At 57.5% G+C, this 12625-nt stretch overlaps 1 protein-coding gene across 1 annotated transcript; it reads right to left on the reverse strand.

The window, feature by feature from the left end:
* Positions 1–3862: 3862 nt before the first annotated feature.
* PLA2G2F (phospholipase A2 group IIF) lies at positions 3863–11635 on the reverse strand. Its single transcript, XM_037818558.1, has 5 exons — positions 11520–11635; positions 10893–10945; positions 7433–7577; positions 6443–6552; positions 3863–4193 (listed from the first exon to the last, which is right to left on the reverse strand). Exons 1-5 carry the CDS (start codon positions 11633–11635, stop codon positions 4018–4020), a joined length of 600 nt encoding a protein of 199 aa, XP_037674486.1. The 3' UTR covers positions 3863–4017.
* Positions 11636–12625: the final 990 nt, after the last annotated feature.

Below are 12625 nucleotides of genomic sequence, written 5' to 3' on the forward strand. Positions count from 1 at the left end.
CACTTGTGAGAACGTCACAGCCACTCCACTGCTGTCAGCTCCTCCCTGCCAACCTGACCCTGAGGACCTTCCGCCCACCTCTCCCAGCAGAGGCCCATTCATCCATTCTTGAGCCCAACGCTGTCTGTTTGCTCCACGCCAGGCTCTGGGCTAGGGGCGCTCTCACCCGGGATCTCATTTACAACTGAGGCCTCACAGTGTGTGCCTCGTTACTCTCCACCTGTACAGAGGGGACAGAGGACACGCCGTGAGTGGCAGGGTCGGGTTCCACCCTGGCTGTGGGCTTTGCTTTCAAGATTGCTCTTGGTGAGAGGCGGCATTGGTGACAAGGGTAAGACGGTGGTATGAGTGATGCTGATCGTTTCCGGTGTCCTGGGCATTGCCTGCCGGGGGCAGAGTCTCTTAACAGGGAGGGCCCCCACTCTGGGTGCAGAGCAGAGGAGCCGGTAGTGACCCACAATGACCACCAGGGGTCGCCCTGGTGCTGGGAAACGGTAGCCACCCCCGGGAGGGTGCTGCCGGGTGCTGGAGAACTGCAGGGCAGGGGACAGAGAATGGAGAAGACTGAACTAAGTCCGGGCAGAGGAGGCAGCCCCCGGGCCAGGGGGCAGCAAATCCAGCCCCCTCTCAGGCCTTAGCCCAAGAGAGACTCAGTAACTTGGGAGGGGTCGCCAGGTGTCCCGAGGGAAGGAGAGACTGCCGTATTGTAGAAGGAAGAGCCCCTCCCCAAAAACTGTGTCCTGCCCCCCTCTCCACCCCCAGGGAGAGCGCAGATGCCCCGTTGCCAGCTCCAGCCCTTCTCCCATTCGTCCCTTGGGCTCTGCACAGATGTCCCTGCCTTTGGGGCCCCTTCTGGGTCTGCTCCCCGGGGACACTGCTTCGCACTGTGTGCCCAGGCTACATGTTCCCCTGCCTACCCCCCCGCCCCAGGCTGGGGCTGGGAGCTCCCTGCAGGTCGAGGCTGTGCATGGTTTGTGGTCTCCGCCTGCAAACCAGCATCACTCCTGGAATCCGTAGGAGATGAGCAGTATAGGTCACTGATGAAGCAATCAATCGATTTTTAAAAAACTTTTTTTTTTTTTTAGCTGAGGAATCTCTTTTCTTACAGAATCTCATGTGAGAGCTTAATATACAATACAGGAAAAGCAGGGCTGCTCGATTAAAGATTGAGGGGGGCAGAGCCGCATCTGCTCAGACCCTGCCCCCAGAGAGCACCCACAGCTTTGGGGAGCATTTGAAGCAGTCTGCCCTGGTCGCTCTACCCTCTCGGTGCAGCAAGTACAGGATCAGGACCCAGGGCTCTACAGCAGGGCCGCGTCCTTTCGCTGGTCTCAAGCACAGCCTTGCTGTCCCTGTCCCCACCCCCACTCCTGATGAGTCTCTGGCCCTCCAGACTAAGGATCACAATGGCAATCAATACCCTCCCCGCCACCCCCAAACCCTTCCGCCTCGCTCAGCTCCCCAAGCCCTCCCCCACCTGCTGTCCCCGTGGGCTGCCTCCACAAGCCTATGGCCCTTGCTCCCAGGTGGGATTCCAAGGCTTGGCGGATGTTTGGGACAGAGCTGGGGAGGAACCAGGTGGGCTGACATCCAGGGCTCGTCCCACCACTCAGCTGCCTGCGTTGTCATCACTGAGGAGGTGGGAGGAGGTGTGGTCCAAAGTCAGACGCTGAGGATTCAGATCCCAGCCCCCTCCCTTGTGACTGTGTGACTTTGGACAAGTGACTTTCCCACTCTGGGCCTCAGTTGTTTAACAGAAAAGGGGAAAGTGGAAGGAGTGCTTTGCAGAAACTGAGGCCTGAAAAGCTCTTGGCCGAGTAACTGTCATCACTGACGGAGCCCTGGGCCACAGTGCCCACTTCCCAACCCAGCAGGGGCTTAGGAGGGGACGGGCCGTGGCAGCTGCGGGTGTCAGGGAACCCTGTGGAGCCCAGAGCTGGAGACCCAGGAGTGAGAGAGACACTGTGCACATTCCCTCCATGCCTGGCCGATAGGCGCCCTGCCAGGGAGGACCCAGCAGAGGACGGCTGAGGCAGGTGGCCTTTATTTGTTGGCGGAAGGGGTGCCGAGTCCTGTGCAGGTCCCCTGGGGGCTGCATCCTCCAGTGGGCTGGGGAGAGGTGGGGGATCTCCTCAGGGGCAGAATCTCAGCCCAGCTCTCTGGCCCCGACTTTCAGAAGGGGGTGGGCTGTGCAATGCAGAGGGGCACCGCCGAGGCTGGACCGAGGGGCAGGGCAGGGCCAAGGTCTCCACAGTTGCCACTACGGGGAGACCCTCGATGCCCCATGCCAGCTCACACTTGGTTTGATGGCGGCTATGGCTCAGAGAGGCAGGCTGGCCGAGGGCAGAAGAGGGAGAACTCAGCACTTGGGCAGGTCGGGGCCTGGGCACACGGGTGACCTCGGCCAGCCGGGGTGGAAGGGCTCCAGACCCTTGTGCTCTCCTGCCAAACAGTGACAGCTGACCCGGACGGCAGCCTCATCTTCAGCCCTGGAGGCTGCAAGGCTGGTGTTCTAGAAGCTGCCACTTGGTGAGGCTTCTGTCCCCATGGCTCTCCCTGCCCCACCTCACCCTTCCTGCTTTCTCCTCGCCAGTGACAATGGTCCACAGGGCCCACCAGGGCCCGCCCAGCCTCCCCAAGGTGGTTTCCCTGTCCAGATGTGTCGCAGCGCCATGTCGGGGGGTCCTCGGGGTTGACACAGGACAAAGTGGAAGGTGGGCGTGATTCGGGGTGGCTGCTGACTCTCAGGTCCACAGGTGAGGCAGGGAAGCACCAGGGGAAGGGACATCTGGAGAAACGACAGTGCTGGGAGAGGGTGTGGTCAAGGAGAGCTGGCCCCGCTGAGGTTTCCTCCCCCTGCCCCACAATCCCACAGGCCCAAGGAGGCCCCTGCACCCCCAAGGCTCCTCCAGCTGCCCCTTCCCGCTTCTCCTGCTTAGAGACCCCTTCTGGAAGTCTGACCCTCCCCTGGCTCACCCCTCCCCCAATTCACCCCCCTCCCTTCCCTCTTCACCACCCCACCTCCTTTCTACTGCCCTCCGGAACCTTCCCCGCTGCCCCTCTGCCTCTACCCTTTCCCTCCCATCTTTGCTTCCCTCTTCACTGAGATGGTACCCCCACCCCCACCCCCATGGCCACCACAAGCCCAGCTCTCAGCCTCTCCCCCTGCTCGGAAGGCTCTGACACCTGCACAGGAAGAGGGGTCTGGGGTCCTTCCACCCACGATCCTGGCTGCTGTAGGAGGTGAGGCAGGAGGGCAGGGGCTGGGGGGCTGGAGGGCGGGGCCTGTCCCCTCCCGTGTGGTCAGGACCTGGAGTCAGGGGTGCTCCCTCAGAGCAGTGCGGGGGGCAGGGCGGGCCCGGGCCGTCCTCTCTTCTGTAGGAAACTTTGGGAAACTGAGGCAGGACCTTGGGGCTGGAATACTAAGCAGTGTGGCCATCCTGCGGTGTCCCAGGCCAACTCGAAGACTAGGGAGGGTCCACCTGCTCTGTTAGAAAGGCTCAGATAGCGACAAGGACCCCCAAGCAGAGGTCACCCTGACTCATCCTATGCGGCAGCCAACAGGTCCCCAGAACCCAGGCCCTCACAACCAGGTCTTGATCCTAGGACATGCCCAGCTTTGGGCCAGTGCTGGTGGCTCAGTCTGGGTCCCTAAAACCCACCCCAGGGTCCAGCCTGAGGAAGGCAAGCTGGGACCAGTGATGAGCCTCCACCCTCCTCTTCCTCAGGCCCTGCTTTCCACACTCAGGTGAGACCCCATAAGCCACATGCTTCCCACCAAGCCTTAGGACCAGGAGCAGAACACAGCCAAGCTTCCCGCATCCTTCGGGCTGGGCCAGGCACTGTTCTCACTGGAGGGCTTCAAGGAGGAGGCAGCAGAGCAGCCTCGGCCCCCAACCTGCCCACCTCCACGCCTGCTTCCTCGGGCTGGTCCTTGGACCCTGAACCTCCCCCCACTTCTCTCTCAGACCCTGGAGGGTGCTAGGGAAGTTCCGGGGTGGCCGGGGAGACGTGGCTTCAGGAAGCCTCCTCCGGGGGCAGATCGTGGATGCTGCAGTTGGGCGTGGGGCCCTGGCAGTAGATGTTGAGGTAGCTGCGGTGCTCCTCCTTGTACAGCTGGTTCTTGAGGCACAGGACCACGCTCCTGTCACACTCGCACATCTGCTTGTCACAGTCTGTCTGGTTGAGCTCGCCTGTGGGGGGTGGGGAGTGATGACAACAGCCGTGGGTGAGACGCAGCAGCCCATCTGGCACATGGTGGGATAGGGAAAGCACAGCTTTGTCTGGGCCAGTGGTTCTCAAAATAAGGTCGCAGTGGGCAGTGTCGGCGTCACCTGCGGGCCTCCCCCACACCTGCAGGGCCCAGCAGTCGGTTCAACAAGTGCTCCAGGTAAGTGACAAGTGCTAAAACTGGAGAACCAGTGAAGTCCAGCATGTTTGTTGTATGGTTGAGGAAACTGAGGCACAGAAAGTGAGGTGGGGGGAGTGGCTTGCCTAAGCCATCCAATGGGCTGGGACAGAATCTCAGGTGCCAGGACCATCTCTCCCCAAGGCCAGTTACTTTCTAGTGTCCCATGCCTCCTCTCACTCACAGAGTCTCAGAATCCCCACCCTGGAGTCGAGCAAGGATTGAGTGAGAAAATGCTTGTAAAGAGCTTAACTCAATGCCCGGCACACAGCAAATGCTTAATTCATGGTAATTACTGCTGCTGCTGCTGTTGATGGTATTATTTATTAATTATTATTACTATTATCATTAGCCTTCAAAAATCATCCAGCCCAGTGGTTCTTATCCCTGAGTGTGCATCAGAATCAGCTGCAGGGCTTGCTAAACACAGATTGCTGGGCTCCACCCCTAGAGCTTCAGGCTCAGTGGTCGGGGTGGGGCCTGGTAATGTGCAATTCTAACAAGCTCCCCAGTGATGCTGGTGCTGGTCCGGGGAACATACTTTGAGAACCACTGACTATGGTTTGCAAGCTGTTTAAACCTTCCATTAGCAGAAACCTTTCTCTTAAATGAAACTCTTTGCAAAAGACTGATAGCAGAACGAGAAGCTGCTTAATATATCAAATATAGTGAAGAGCCAGCTGGGCATCCAGGCACACCCCCTCACCCACCTCCCGACCTGCAGCAGCAGGCCTTGGTACCCCAGGAATCCCTGGAACCCAGTATGAAAACCGTGTGAAAACCACTGCTATGGGTTAGTCCACTGCCTTCCTTCCAGGGACAGAGTGGGGTGTCTGCCTCTCCTCAAACCCATTTAATGAGGGAACCCCCTCTCTCAAGGTGGCCTCTCCACCCCAGCAAAAAACAAGGACCACAGAGCTCTGGGCTCCCAAGGGACCCCAACTGTGCCAGTTCCCCACCACCCTCCAAGGTTACAGGAGATGGGAGCATCTTTGCAAAGCCGGCGTTGCTTGTGAGCTATTAGTAAGGAACATCCTGCAGAGCCTGGTTAAGACAAGGAGGTAGAGGGCCCAGGGTCCATGGGGCTGGGCCAGGGGCAGGGGGCAGCACCATCTGCCCCAGAGAGGGGGACCTATGGGAGGCAGGTCAGAGCCCCTGACCCGTTAGCTGGATGCCACGTGCTTGCATCCGTCAGCTGAGGAACAGCCGTGGAGGGTTCATCATAAACAGAGGGAGCTCCACCTGGCTCTGACACCAGAACCTCTGGGAACATGGTGTGCCCTGTGATGGGGCCCCCTTTTCTGGAGGGGCCCTAATGACAGAACTGGAAGGGAATGCATCTGCTCTGATCCAAACCCCTCTATGTGGCCGGGCGGGAACCACGGCCCGGTGGGGTGAGGAGGTGCCCAGCGTTGCACTGTGAGGCGCTGGTGGCAAGCCTGGGTTCAGCCCGGGTCTCCCCACTGCCAGGCCAGCGTTCCGCAGAGACTGGCTTCCAGAAAGGCAGGCTCAGGAGACCTGGGTTCCGGTTATAAATGCAGATTCCCAGGCCCCGCTCAGACCCACGGAATCAAAATCACTCCTTAAGCCCCACAAAGCTTAGGAATTGTGGGGACTGGTGAACCAGAGTGCCAATTCCAGGCTTGGGGCTCAGGATACATCAGAAAGAGCTGCTGGAGCCCCAAGGCAGGGCTGTCAGATTTAGCAAAACTAGACCAAACCAAAACACCAACAGGATGCCCGGTTCAACTTGAATTTCAGATAAACAACAGTTGTTTTAGTATAAATATGTACCAAATATTGCCTGGGGCATACTTACACTAATTATTAATTTTATTTTAATACTAATTACTGTTATACTAACATTTAATTTTTAGTTTAGGTATGTCCCACGCAACAGTTAGGGCATACTTAATTAAAACAATTATTTGCTGTTTATCTGAAATTCACGTTTAACTGGGCATCCTGTATTTTATCGGGCAGCCACGCACACAGCCCCTCGGCAGGGGCCTGGATGCTGGGGGAGGGACTCACTGCAGACAATCGACGTATCGTTCTCGATAGTGTACTCGTAGTGGTCCATGTAGGGGTGGCAGCCCTTGTCGAAGAGTTTCTGGTAGCAGCAGTCGTGGGCATGGCAGCACCTACAGGCGGGCCCAGGAGAGCAGGCAGGCTTGGCCAGGCTAGCCCCATCTCCCATCTGCAGTCCCTCTCCAGTCAGACCTGGAGACTGAGGCCCAGAGAGGGGCAGCTACTTGCCCAAGGACACACAGCCAGGCAGGCAGTAGCGGAACTGGGGCCAGCACCCTGATTCCTTGCCCACAATTCTGTCTCTTTGTCCTATCCCCAGGATCCTGGATTTCCCCCTTGAATCCCTAAATGCAGCTACTGGAGGTTCAGGCAGTCTAGCAATGTGGTCAAGGTGGGAGGGAGGGACTTGGGTTTTAGTCAGAGTTGGAGGAACACTGGCTTATGCAGAGGCTCTGCCTGGCTGTGCATGATGGCCAAGGAGGGACAAAGGTCTGGAGGTTCGAGTGGGGATTGGGGGGTCGGGGACGCAGAGCAAATGTACATGGCCATCCCCATCACTCCTAGCGGAGTGAACTCAATTAGTCAACATGGATTTATTAAGTTCCCAGTGATACCAGACTTTGTGCTGGCTGCTGTGGGGGAGATAGGAGCAAAGATGAGCCATGCCTTCTGGGAACTCCCAGCCTGATGGAAGAGGCACAATCCCTGTCCTCCAGAGCCTCCAACTGAGGGGGTAGGGTCTGAGCCTAGAGCTTTCGCTGTGTGACTGCCACTCTTACATGTTTTGGGGGGCAGATCAAGGGAGTTCAAATGCCTTCAACAACAGAAAGCAACTAAAACAGTTGAGGAGGTCACAGGTCAAAGGTCAGGCTCCTGGTCACTAACTCATCCTTCAGGAACAGGGCCCTCTCCCACCTCTCAGAAATGGAGATATGACTCACCTTCCATGCTCCACCCAGCTCCCGACAGGAGCCCGGTCACCCCTGAACCTACCAGTCCACCTCGTCCATGGGCAGGCCACGCCCCCCGAGCCCGCAGTAGCAGCCGTAGCCCACGAAGGACAGGATGGCGTTTCTCCCGGTGATGGCCTCCACCATGGTCTTGAGGTTGAGCAGGCTGCCGTGGGCGGTGGTCAGGACTGCAGGAGAACCAGGGGTGGGCAGGACTGCCGTGAGCACCCCACACCCCAAGACCAGGGAAAAGGGGAGAGGGAGGGCGGCAGGGAGGAAGGGAGGAACCACAGAATACAAGTGCCGTGCATTGCTCATATTCTGACATTACGCCCTCCCAGCCCGGAGAAAGCACCGTGATAGTTGACAGTTACTGGTATTTGCTGTGTGCCAGGCCCTGTCCTCCTCTCCTGCTGTGCATTAACTCCCTGAGTGCCTGCTGCAGCCCTGCCAGATCTAGGATGTGATTATGCTCTTTTACAGACGCAGAGACCGAAGCCCAGAGCACTTGGATAACTTGCCTGGAGCTCCGGCACGTGGGACCCAGGCAGAGTCTGAAAGAGGGGCTGCCAGGTGCCCAGAAAACCGTGAGGGGCTTCGCAAATGCCACGTGCCCACCTGAACAACAGGGTTTGATTCTGGGTCCTTCCTCCCCCTTCCTGATCTGGCACTTCTGCCCCCAGCAGGCACTCAGCAGCCCCACCACGGTCCTAAGGGGTGGACCATGCGAAGATTAATCCAGAAACAATGTGGTGCCCTGGGCATTTAATGAATATAAAGATAAGCCTTCATATTATAGGGTGATATGGGCTGGGGTTTGGGAGAGGGTGCTGAGGGGAGGGGCAGGGCATGATACACACACACACACACACACACACCAATACACACATTCATAACACACAGTCATATTCATGCAAACACCTGCACGCACACACACACTCTCGCACACTCTCGCACATTCAATACACACATGCCCTTACACTCCCACACTCATATAAACACACATATATGCTCACACACTCTCACACACACTTGCTTCTTTCTCTTTGTCCATGTCTCATAGGAAGCAACAGTGCAATTTTGCTTCCTGTACCAGCAAAATGAGCTTTGTGGTGCCTGCCAAGCCCACCACGGCACCCCCAATGTCATCGTGCCCCTCTCCTCTGCTCCCCACCCTCCTCTGGCCCCCACCTGGGCTGGGCTCTCTGAGCTGTCCGAGCTCCCTCTGCATCACCAGCGCTCCGTGTTGGTGCCTGGGGCTTCAGGGCCACCACCTGATGAAGCCACCCCCACACCAACTGCTCTGCCCCCATTTTATAGGGGAGGAACCTCAGGCAGGGGCAGGCTAAGGTTGGCCCCAGGCCATACAGCCTGGAAGTGGCAGAGCCCATTTTACTTCTTCTCGAGGCCTGGTGGTCCAACACCTCCAGTGACGGGGAACTCACCATCTCCAAGTGCCTCAGTGGGAAGGGCACAGACTTTGGGATCGGGCCTGGGCCAATTCCCAAAACTCCCTGGGGCTCGGCTTTCTCATCTGTGGGGCAGGAACAGCGATCCCGACCTCGAGAGATCAGGGAGGCCAGTGGCCAGCTTGGGGCCACCCACGCCAGACCCCCACTCCCTCCGCGAGGCCACCTCTTGTTTTTGGCGATCCTGCCCACTTGGGTCTTCTTGGCTCTTTTTATCACCAAAGAGAATAAGGAGCAAAAAGCAGGCACTGGGAAGGAATAGGGAGAAATGGAAGGCAACCCTGAAGACCATGGTTTAAAATCATGCAAGTGTCAAAGTTGGGGTCTGCAGAGGGAGAGACCTTGCATTTATTGGACCTGAGCCTTAGGCTCCTGAACTTCAGAAAAAAAAGATTTGGCCTAAAATGACTGTTAGATGGAAAGTAGTGAGAAGGGCCAAGAGGGGTGTCCATCCCACCCCTTCCTCCTGCTCTGCCAGATTCTTGCTGCTACAGTCAACAGTATGTGCAGAGCAGCTTGGGAGTCAGACAGACCTGAATTTGAAAACAGGTTATCAATTAGCACCGTGGGATGCTGGCAGGTCCTTAACCTATTGACCTCAATCCCCAAATCTGAGGACTGGGGATAATGACCTGCACCTGCTGAGCACCTGGGCGGTTTAAATGCGCTGGTGAATGTGTTAGAGCACCTGGGCCAGGCGGTGCCAGGGGAGGGACCCCACATCTGTGAGAGCCCATCCTCCTCACTCCTGCGGCCTGAAAAGCCCCCTCCCACCCCCTCACAGCTGTGCAGATCAGATGCTGCCCCCTGCACTCCCCTGACCGTCATCTCCCATGTTGCAAGAGAAGAAAAGTGAAGAAACTGCCATGGCTATACATGGGCCAACATACTCACCTCGACACAACTCACACACACACATAAACACACCCTTACACTCACTGCACACACAGACACACACGCCCTCCTCACACACTCTCACACTCACCGTTTCATGCACTCACACTCAGACACACACTCCCACATGCTCGAGCTCACTCATGCTTGCACACATGCTCACACCCTCTCACATCACAAATACACATCTCAGCACCCAGGGGAGAATCGGGGGCCTGGAGCCGCGGCCCCACCCACGCTCAAACTCCGAGCAGAAGGAAGTCTGTCCCCAGCCAGTGGTTTGGGCTGAACTCAAGTGGTTGTTTTCTAAATAACAGGTCACTTTGCCTAAATTCAACCAACAGTTTTTCATGTCTTAACCTTAATTTTGTTTCTGGCATTCCACCCCCCCCCCCCCACTTCAAACCAGGCTGGATGGAATGCCAGAGCCAGGCTCGGTCTGTATTCCATGTACCGGAGTCACCTGTCACCCCAACATCTGGATTGTGGCAGGGCCAGATTTGTGTCAGGAGCCTCACCCAATGACACCAGAGTGGCTGTCCCTGAGTGAGAAGTCCCTAAGAGCATCTCCAACATTGTCTTGTACACACACACACTTGTACCCACTCCTACCACACACGTACACACACACTCTAGGTAAACAACACGACTAACACAGACTTGCACGATAGATACGAATGGTCTCACGACTCATATCCAACATCGATACACGTTTTAATGACATGTTTAGCACACAGACACCACCATACGCTCAGAAACACCTACACACATAGACATATGCACACAGCCACACGCACACACATTAGCTCATGTCTCCATGTCCACAAACACACATGCCTGTGTACACAAACACCCTGATGCTCAGCAAACACCACCACTTTACAGCGCGTGCTCAGCTCTGAGCCCTGCCCCGCCGAGGCTCGTAAATGCCACAGACCTGGCGTGTTTACCAGTTGCTGGAGGAGTAAACAGTCCCAGAAGAGAGGGAGATGCCTGCAGGGGCTGAGCAGGAAGCGGAAGACCAGAGAGGGGACGTGACCAGCCTAAGGTCTCACTGCTGCTCAGTGGAACTAGGACCCAGGGCACCCAAGGTCACGGGAGAAAGGCTGGAGAGGGGATAGAGAAGGAGCCTTTACTCACAGCTGCCAGCCAGGAGGGTGATGGTGAAGATCTTCTTCAGACACAGGCTAGACCTGAGAGAGGAGGAAACCCAAATTCTGAGCCCGTCCCTTCTATCTCCCTGCAGGTGGGCCTGCTGCACCCCTCAGGCACCATCGACAGCGGTGCCAGATGCCCCAGTTACTGCCATCCCATCACTGTGGAGAATACTTCCCTGCCTTCCCAGGAGGGCAGAGCCTCAAGGCACTGGGAGCCTCCCTCCCTCCCACCCTTCACAGGAATCCCCTCCACGCATCAGCTTCCGAGGCAGGAGCTCTCTGCCCACTGCTATCTCAGATCAGAACCCATCTCCCTTCCATACACACACCAGGGAGTCGTGGGGCAGAGCCACATGACCCAACCTGTTCCTGGGTTCTAGCTCCAGCTCTGCTTCCAAAATGCTGTGTGACTGTGGTAAGATCCCTCAGCCCCTCTGGGCCTCAAGTGCCCGAGGAGGATTCACTTGACATGCAGTGACACATCTCAGCCCATCATGCAGTGCATCAGAGTTCTCCTTTCTGGGGAAATGGGTCCTAGCAGCCAGTCTCCCTATCCCCCAATCCTGCCCCTCTCCATGGAAGATTCCACCCCTGGGTAGCCGGGACATACCTGGAGGTTCTCTGAGTAGAAAAGACCCGGAGGCACAGGGACCCCCACCCAGAAGGGTATCTAGCCAGCACCTTCTTCCTGGACCCTTTGGGGTTGACCTGGGCCCCACCTGCCATGTTCTGGATTCTGGGGAGCCAGCAACATAGGACTCGCAAGGTCCGCAGTCCGCTCCAAAAGCTGCAGGGAGCAGGCCCCAGCTTCACGCTGCCGCACGCGCCGGCTGGGTAGTGCCTGGGCAGTGCTCCCGGGCAGGAGGCAGGTGACACATGCCCCAGAAAAAAGGAGGCCCCACCCCCGCCCCCCCCACCCTCCGCCACTTCCCTGCCCCTGGGGGCTGGCGGTCCCCACCCACAGCCTGCAGGGTGTGCTTGGGCCTGCACGGTGCGAGGGATGTGCACCTGGCCAGGAGGCAGCCACTTCCCACACATCTGAAAGGAGGCCCTGCCATGTGGCTCACCCGTGTTACAAGGAGCCCCTCCACATCTGGAAAAGGTTCAGTCCCAGATCTGGAAAGAGCGCTCTCCCCACATCTAGAACAGGGTCCTCCCCTCACCTGGCAACACGTCGGACAGTTCACATCTGTCGGGACACCCCGGCTAAGCCTGGAGGGAACAGGCACCTGCATCTGGCAGGAAGTCTCCCCTGCCCACACACACACCTGGAAGGGCCACTTGACCTGGAGTGGCGTGTCTCAACCCCGGCCCCACTGATGCCCCAGGCTGGGGGCCTCCCTGGCGGTGGCCATCCTGTGCTTTGGAGGGTGTTGAGCAGCCTCCCTGGCATCCACCCACTAGACCCATTAGCACCCCCTCCCCAGTTGTGACAACCAAAAATGTCTGTAGGCATTACCAAATGTCTTCTGGGGAGACAAAATCACCTCTGGCTGGGAGACTGGTGGGCCTGGGGTAGGTGCCATTTGCCTCTTGTCAGGGAGTAGTTGGACCTGCTCAGGGCCTGGCCTTCCTGGGCCGGACACCCCCTTATATTTTCCAATCCTGCACCCCTACTTCTTGGCTGTGAGACTTTGGGCAAAAGAGATCCTCCCCCTGGCCTCTGTCCTCACTGTCAATGAGTTTAAGGTCCCTTGAGTAAGACCAGCACTGACA

The sequence above is a fragment of the Choloepus didactylus genome, chromosome 2 (genome assembly GCF_015220235.1).
Source record: "Choloepus didactylus isolate mChoDid1 chromosome 2, mChoDid1.pri, whole genome shotgun sequence".
Lineage (NCBI taxonomy): Eukaryota > Metazoa > Chordata > Mammalia > Pilosa > Megalonychidae > Choloepus > Choloepus didactylus.

Bases quoted from the DNA above. Each gene is read 5' to 3' on its own strand.
- PLA2G2F (XM_037818558.1), bottom strand. From the start codon at position 11,635: ATGGCAGGTGGGGCCCAGGTCAACCCCAAAGGGTCCAGGAAGAAGGTG. The intron at 10,946-11,519 runs GTATGTCCCGGC...CTCCTCTCTCAG, and splicing joins TCTACTCAGAGAACCTCCAG to GTCTAGCCTGTGTCTGAAGA. The intron at 4,194-6,442 runs GTGAGTCCCTCC...CACCCCCCACAG, and splicing joins CGATACGTCGATTGTCTGCA to GCGAGCTCAACCAGACAGAC.